The 8,196-nt window shown below is 41.0% G+C and overlaps 1 protein-coding gene across 1 annotated transcript in view; it reads left to right on the forward strand.

Moving 5' to 3' along the window:
* GABRA6 (gamma-aminobutyric acid (GABA) A receptor, alpha 6) overlaps positions 1-7,961 on the forward strand; it is a gene marked incomplete at both ends in the record, with an annotated part of 16,008 nt that extends 8,047 nt beyond the window's left edge. Inside the window, one exon of the mRNA XM_009867123.1 lies at positions 7,703-7,961. Within this exon, the coding sequence (XP_009865425.1) occupies positions 7,703-7,961 (259 nt within the window). The remainder of the gene's footprint in view (positions 1-7,702) is intronic.
* Positions 7,962-8,196: the final 235 nt, after the last annotated feature.

The raw sequence follows: 8,196 nt of genomic DNA on the forward strand, positions 1-8,196 counted from the left end.
AAGAGCGTCCTAACGTCCTGTCTGAACCCATCCATCTCTAGTTTTAATCCATTAGGATTAATCCATTTTAATGCATGAAGACAGTGTACAATGGAGTGAACATGTGGTGAGAGGACAAGGTGTAAGGATTTGAATCTGAGCGAGGGTAGATTTAGATTAGGTGCAGGGTGGTGAGGCACTGGTGCAGGTTATTCCCTCCCTGGAAGTGTTCAAGGCCAGGTTGGCAGAGGCTTTGGGCAGGCTGGTCTAGCGGGAGGTGTCCCTGCCCGTGGAATGAGATGATCTTTAAGGTCCCTCCCAACCCAAACCTTTCCATGATTCTGAGTGCGTTGGCCAGATGGTTGTGGGATCACTGTCGAACACTGGTACGTACCATAAGTGGGTCATCTGGAAGAAGAGTAATTAGCCTTTACGTAAACTTGGCATCTGTTACTTTCATAAAAATCTGTGTTGGTGGAAGCTTGGGGAAAAAATGTAAATGTGAGGATTAAGGATCGATTTTTAGCACATGCAGAAGACAGAAAAGCTTTCCAGTATCATAGAAAGTTGCTCATAAATATTATCCCTTACATCTTGGGCTACATAATGAATGCTGTCTCACAACATACGTTAATATATTTATCACCATATCCCTTCGGGTTTCGAAATCAATTTTTCTACCACCTTATTTCCCATTCTGAGAGGAAGAATTTGAGTGACCTTCTGCAAAACCTTTGTCTTTAGTTTAATAAGTCTAATAAGAGCTATTGAATGTCAGGGCAACACCTTACCCACCACGTCGTAAGTTTTACACATTTGCTTATAAACAGTAGTTAAAGTATTTAGGTACATTGGAACTGTTAAATTCATAATTGTTAAGTTCTGAATAACAGCAAAACCAAAGCTCCACAGCATCTTGCTCCTGGTCCTCATGAGCAAAGGTACATTTTGCTTGTAAGCCATGTTATATTTTGCTTACAATTTTATTAATAATGAAAAAACCTGAAGACATTGCAAGATATAATCAAATAAACACATTTTATTTTCATTAAATATATAAATGCAAAAAGAACCAAATCTTTAAACATTTTCAACTCAGGACCACAGCTTTTTTTGTTTGTTTTTAAAATTACAGTGGTATAAAGAAAAAGGTTTACTTAGTTTTGGGGAGTTCATTCATAAAAATAAAAGTGAACAAGTGAGATGTACTTACTTGAAAACATTCGTGGCTCTTCAGCTGCCAATGGAGCTTCCCTACCAGTAACAACAATAACAGTAACGACAAAAACTCTATGTTTTTAATAATCTATTGTCTTAAATTGTCTGAAGAGTTGCTGAAGAACATTGTGTTGGGAATAACGTGAGGCCGTCTGAACTAGTGCTTTCTGTATGACAGGAGAGACCCTTTCTCCTGCTTTGCATGAGAGAGACCGTTTTAATATAAATGAAAATTCAAAGGAGTTAAAAAACAGTCGAGTTAGAAGCTTTTGCTGCTTGAGTGAGGGCCTAAGCTCATAAATGTAGTTACAGAATATATTTCCTGGGTCTGGGAAAGCCGTTCTCTTTACCTCAGTGAACCGAGAGCAGATTTTGGCTCGCTCTCTTTGTCAGCTGCAGGCAATCCCTGTGTGAAATCCAACGCTCTGGGTGTTTTGCTCCAAAATATGATGGCAACAAGCTGAGTGGTCATCTGGACCCTGACAAAAACCTGGGTTTATTCATACAGTGACCAAGCTTCTTCTAGCCTGTCAAAACCAAATGTTACATATATATATATATATGCACACACACATATATATAACAAACATGATGCCATTTATCTTTTGATTCATTTCAAGTGTGTATTTTCTGTATCAATCATTGTTTCATCGTTACGGCTTCCTTTATGCAGGAATATCCCCACACCGGAGGCTGCAAGGGAAGGGTGCTTGGTGCCGCTGGAGCGCACCGTTTGAACTACTGCTCAGGGAGGTGCTCAGGGAGCACACACCCATGATCGAAAGACATCCTTTCCATGGGAGAGACTACATGGAAAAGGCAAAAGGTTGTGACAGAGTAGTAGCTTGATGACACTTAGATTTTACAAGACCTGTTGCTTTAAGGGAAAACAGCCCAGAGCAGTGAAATACTGCTGGGAGAGCCTTGTCCCCGTGGCTCAGGATAACATGGCTCGGGCAGAAGAGGATTCTTGTTCTCTCTAACACCCCTGCCCAACTGCAGAGCAGCCGTATGCTGGAGGATTTAGCTTTCTAGAGTCACAGCAGAATGTACTGAGCATGTTTAACAGGTATCCCAGCGTAACTGAGACGAGAGCACTTCTGTCGGGGTTATCAACACCCCCTTCATGAGATCATCCTGGAAACAGCCACGTGTGGCAAAGTCAGGACAGGGAACGTGGCACGTTCAGTCAAACCAGGGAGAGCTCCCTGCTCCTCCTCAATTGCAAATTATCGAGGAGACTATTAGAAACAAACAACTACTTTCAATTATATTGACTTCTTGTCATCCCACTAAGGAAAGTAAATACTGATTCTGCCCGAGTTAAATATTTGTCTGATTGACAAAAGCTAGTGCAGGGCCGAAAGAAAGATTTAAAAGTAGCTGATATCATTCACTGAAATAGAAACATTCCAGATGAATTGGATTTGGACATTTTTTTGTCCAACGCTGAAGTCTAATCCCAGTACCCTTTCTGCAGGAGGGCAGTGAGAACAAAATAAAGTTAAACATTAGGAAAAAAAACCCTCCCTCTAGTGCTGTTTGTGTAGTTCTGTCTCATTTAGAGACTTGAAAAAGTAGGTTCCATATGCTGCAGAAATTCAGCAAAGGAAATGAAGAGACAGGGATTGTTCTGAACATTTAAATCTGTTTAACATAAACATTTTGACAGAGGTTCTGTGCTAATTACATGCTTTTTCTGATACGCTACATAGAAAATGTTAGGAAGAGACTCTACCACAGCACATCCACGTTGAAAAGAGAATGTAGGGTTCCAGTCTCTTCTCTCTTTAGTGCTTATATGGTGGCAATTTTAATACAAGAGGCATGGTATCTACTTCCAAGTTATGTTTTGTGCTTCTAATGGCTCTTTAGATTTTCTACACAAAGTAAACCAGCTTTGAAGTAATAAGGTAACAGCTCCTCCCTCTAATCACCTTCACCTGACAGTTAGACTGTGTTTTGAGAGGTGAATTTCTATCCCTGAAGGTTAAGAGCAAACTCGATCATGGCTTTCCCATACTCCAAGTAAGTAATTTAACCTAATTTCTTTAACCTTTTACTAGGATAAAGCATGAAGAAACCTAAATTTGCAGGTTATTCCTCGTAATATCTCTAGGAAAGAAAACTTAGAATTCCTAAAGAGATGCCTAAAGCATAATGACTTCTCGACTATATCCAGCTTTTAATTATGCAGAATGCTGGTTTTAGATGTTTGCAATACACGGTACACACTTCGGGTCCCCTAGATGAGAGATGCAAAGAAAGGTCTAAATGACAGGTCATAATTAATCTCTTTATAGAGAGGAGGAACATTTTTTTGTCTAAACTCTTAGAGTTTGTTCTCATGAACCTCATTTTTACTGCATTGCCTGCAGGAAAAAGAGATGTGAGTAAAAGAGAGGTGAGTAAGGATGTGCAGATACTCGTTTGTTTAAAGGTAGCCAGTATCTGGGTGCGTACCTAAGGTACTCGTGTTACTGCTGGGTCATAAAGCAAAGTGATAGCAAGGACATGTATTTGCAATACAAAGGAACAGAGAACAGTAGAGAACTTTACAAATATGAATTACAGAAATCTCTTGGAAAAGGAACAGAAGAACAAAGCACATTCATAAATCACAGTTAGCATCTGTATGAAAATGGGAAAAAAAGCAGACAAAGAACTCTGTTTACTCCAAGGTTATATATGCTGTATTTTTTTAAAATCTGGAAGCCGAGCAATTTGGTGAGAGCCTCCTGAGTCACTCTGAGCATGCGAGAGCAGCACCTTTATAGACAACACGAGGCAACTTTGTGAGCTTTCTAGGGGATCAGAGAGCTGAGCTGCAAAAGCTGAAGAGAAGCCAGGCTATACCTCACTAGCCCACACACCAGCTTTGGTCTAGTCCAGTTCTGTGTTTCCCATTAAACAAGGATCTTGCAATCTGTGCTATATCACTGGGTACTCATATGTAGTGACAAGTTTAATTGCCTGACGGGGCTAATATGCCACAGGAGCATATTAGCCTCTGGATCAGGCTTCAGTAACTTCACAAAATTCATCATTTCGTCACGGCACAGTGTGCCATGCCTCAGGCTTCTTGTTGTTGCTCCTTGATAAACCAGTCCTGGCTGTTTGAGCAGTTGGCTGTGTGAACAGTGCAAAGCGTTTCCTCTCAATATTTTGCTAAATTTCATGATGTCGTTGTAGGTAATCTTTGTCAAAAGGGGAAAGTTAGATCTAAATATAGTAGATCAATTACTGTGGCTGCTGTTCCGAACTCAGCTGTAATAAGAAGCTGTATGGTTTCCTCTCACTGCCGCCTCCTCCTCTTGGTTTAGCAATGAATTCAATTGAAAATAGGAGCTGTGGTTCTGGGGCAGCAAGTCTTGTCCTACAGTCAGCTACCACACTGAGAAACGTCTTCATTAGACGTCTGAGAGAAACTTATCTTGGAATTCTGTACCCTGGGTTATGGTACACAGGAAAATAGTCTTGACCACCCTGGCTTGCTGGGTGTAAAGAACAACTCAGGGGACTTCCTTAATGATTTATATCAACTCTCAACCATCTCCTTCACAGGTGAAGAGTACGACAAAAAGCTGGCTTTACTGAGATAGTAAAATGCGCTGGTTCTTCCCGAGTATTCAAATAGGCTGGTTTAGATACTGAGAAGTTATTAATAACACTCCATTGATAGCGATGGACCTAAACCAGCCCCAGACCTAAAGCAGCCCCAAAATGGGAGCGTAATGAAGTTATTTAGTGCGCTCCCCAAGTTCTGGGGATATTGACTCCAGATCTTCACACTCTGTCTCCAACTTGAGAAGAAATCTCACTGGGCTAATCCTCCTTCTATAGCAAATCTCCTTCTATAGAAATGAGATTTAATGAATAACATAAATAAAATAATGACCAGGATTACACTTTTCTAAATGCTTACTCAGGCCTTCACAATGATTTTACCACCTCTACATTCTAAATCCGTTCATTGCCAGGTGCTACATCTGTTCTGCCTGCTGTGAACTCCATCACCTCAGTACAAGAACTCGTGATTCGTGCTTGAATGATCCAGAGCAAAATTTGACCCATCTTATACCAGAATTATCTACAAAGGGCTCAAACTCACCTTAGCAAAACGGAATAATAACTTGAATGAAAGCAGTAGCTCTGGCTCGGTCAGTCAGTCAGTTTATAGAGTGGGATTACCATGATGATTAGCGCAAGTGGACATGGATAACCCTCTTTCTGTTTCTGTGACAGCCGTAGATCATCCTTCACTTTAAATCTGTCTGTTGCTGGAAAATACAAACCCAAACATCTGTGTTCCATGCAGGCACAGCCCCAGAATACGAATGCCATTTACTCTCCGTTTGAAACGTGACACTAATCATTGAGTGTGTAGATGGGACAGCGGAAGGAGGGCTGTGGCAAGTTGGAAGTGTGGGTGGGTTGTGGGGGAAGGAAAAGGGCAACAGATAAGAGAAATACACTGAAAAGGCAGGTTTGGGGTTTTTTTTCTTTTTTTTTCCAAAATAATACCTTGTTCTCTTCACCCTTAGAGCAAAATCAGCTGTGAGGGATCCATCTCTCCCTAATTTCAGCTGGATACCAGTCTATTCATGCATCAGCAGAACTTGGCATCGTGTTGTGGCAGCGTCACTTGTTCCAATGCTCTGGCACTAACACTTCTAAACACTTCTGAAAGGATAATGCCTGTAATAACTGTGTTTTAAATGATAGGTGAGATCCCAGGTGTGTCAGACTAGTCTTTTATCTAGAAATTGTAACCAAAGTACAAGCATGGGCAACGTATTTCAGAAAATGCTTCTTTTCCTTTTAATGATCCTGTCATTATTTCTCTGACCAAAATCTGTTTCTGTGCGTAGAAATCCTGCCAGATAAATCCCCAAAATGCTGCCAGTGGGCTACATTTAGGTGAATGATTGTCATTAAGTGACTTGCAAAGAATGACTTTGGAAATTGCATAGCTAACAGAATTTTTCTACCTTAAAAGCATCCAACTGTTACTATTCTGTTTTACAATAGATACATGTGTTGCTGTAGTGCAAGTTATTTACATTGTCTGCAACTTCCCTCATCAGCTTCAGTCATGCTGAGGCTGACCAAAAAAGCTACTTATTCCAAGCCAAGAATAGCTGCGCACGTTTGGGAATTTTGTGCACAAGATTTTTCATCAACAAACTGGAAATAAGTTTTGCAATCTCTTCTTGATGAAGCTTTAAGACTCAATCTCAACTGAAATGTTGCACGGTCGCCTTGCTTTTCAGAGTCTGCGGCACTTCTGTTGCTTCCTGCTGCAGAAAGCCTGAGTGCTGCACATCAAAACAATAAAAAAGGACTTGACACTCTAGGAATTCTGTGTTTTCTGAGCCTTCAGACAAATCTTACGGCTGCTGCTAGGCATCACTTTACTAATGGGAGTCCTGGGTAGTGGCAGGAGCAGCAATGGTTTTGAAAATTGCCTCCCTTTTGATAGCACTGTGAGAGTGGGTAACTGATAGCCATTAGAGCAGACTTGGAGCTGGTGCTGGGGCCTTTCCTGAGCCGTTTCTGCAAGCAAGAAATTTGTTACTTCTATTCTTGTGAAAGTAAAAAAAAAAAAACAAAAAAAGGCAACTTGGCCACAACTAGAACAGGAGTACATAATGAATGCGCTTGTCAGGCTGGCAGCTAGGAGGTAAACTCTAAAGGTTCCTGAGGTCTGGCTAAATTCTTAACGAGTTTCACAGGGCTTTCTAGCTGTGACTATTGCACAAAATACAGGAACAGGTGGTTTTGGTTTACCACAAATAATTAGTCAGTTAGGAGGAGTCTTCGGTTGTATGCCTGAAACTGCTGTAGCAATCATGAGACAGATCTGGAAATGAAATTCCATCCTGTAAAAAAAGTAGAGGCCAATTGAGCACTTGTGTCTCCTGCTCCTGTAAAGTTAGTCTGTTTGCTTTTGTGCAGCAATTTCCTAGCTCAGCAGCAGCCAGGGTGGGGACTGAAACCACCGTGACAGCTTCACTCGGTGCAGTGAGTGCTTCCCAAAATTCGTCACTGGACTTAAAACAGTGAGGACTGCACCCGAGCCAGCCCCTATGTGCTGTTTTGTTTAAACTTGATTCAAGTCTATGCAAGCTTCAGTCACACCAGTATATTGCAATTTAGATACAACATTACCTTCTTTTATTTTCCTTTTAGCTCTGGCGTTTTTGTTCTCTCTTGTAGCTCCTGTTTATTGCCATGTAAAAAAAATACAGGGATTGCATATTATTTTATGTTTTTACAGCGAAGCTTTAGGCCACAAACATATCTCTCTAGATTTGCATTATTTTTCTGAATTCCTTACGTTGCTCTGTAGCAGAGAACCAGCAATAAAATCAGGCAGTCAAGTAGAAAGGGGGAGAGAAGCCTCACGATCACAAAACTTAATACTTGGTATCCAAAAATCACAAAATGTAAGACTCTGTATCAAAAATCACACTTTTTTCCTCTTTCTTTTTTTCTTTTACAGCATTCTGACTCCAACTGTAACCTGAAGAAGCGAGTGAACTCCATAATATCGCAGGCAGACCAGTCTCCTGAAGCCAGCATCATATCAAACACTGCATCCCAGTGTCAACCAGCGCCCGTTCCTCCCCCAGCCCCACCACCAGCTATTGGAGGCACAAGTAAAATAGACCAGTACTCCAGGATCCTCTTCCCAGTGGCATTTGCAGGATTCAACCTGGTGTATTGGGTCGTTTATCTTTCAAAAGACACTATGGAAGTGAGTAGTAGAATCCCTGAGTTCTTGCTTATAATATGCAATATGTTTACTCGACCGATACTATTTTAATGTTCATTTATTCTTGCAACCCCAGTTCATTGGTCTTTTCTGAGGAAAGTTACTGACAATAGCTTCCTCTAAAAAATCAACTGGGTCTGCTAGTAGTAGGGGCACTTGGTGCGATGTCAAAAGGCTCTTTGGAGATTATGGAATCCTAGAACGGCCTAGGTTGGAAGGGA

The sequence above is a fragment of the Apaloderma vittatum genome, unplaced genomic scaffold, assembly GCF_000703405.1.
Source record: "Apaloderma vittatum isolate BGI_N311 unplaced genomic scaffold, ASM70340v1 scaffold15923, whole genome shotgun sequence".
Taxonomy (NCBI): Eukaryota; Metazoa; Chordata; class Aves; order Trogoniformes; family Trogonidae; genus Apaloderma; species Apaloderma vittatum.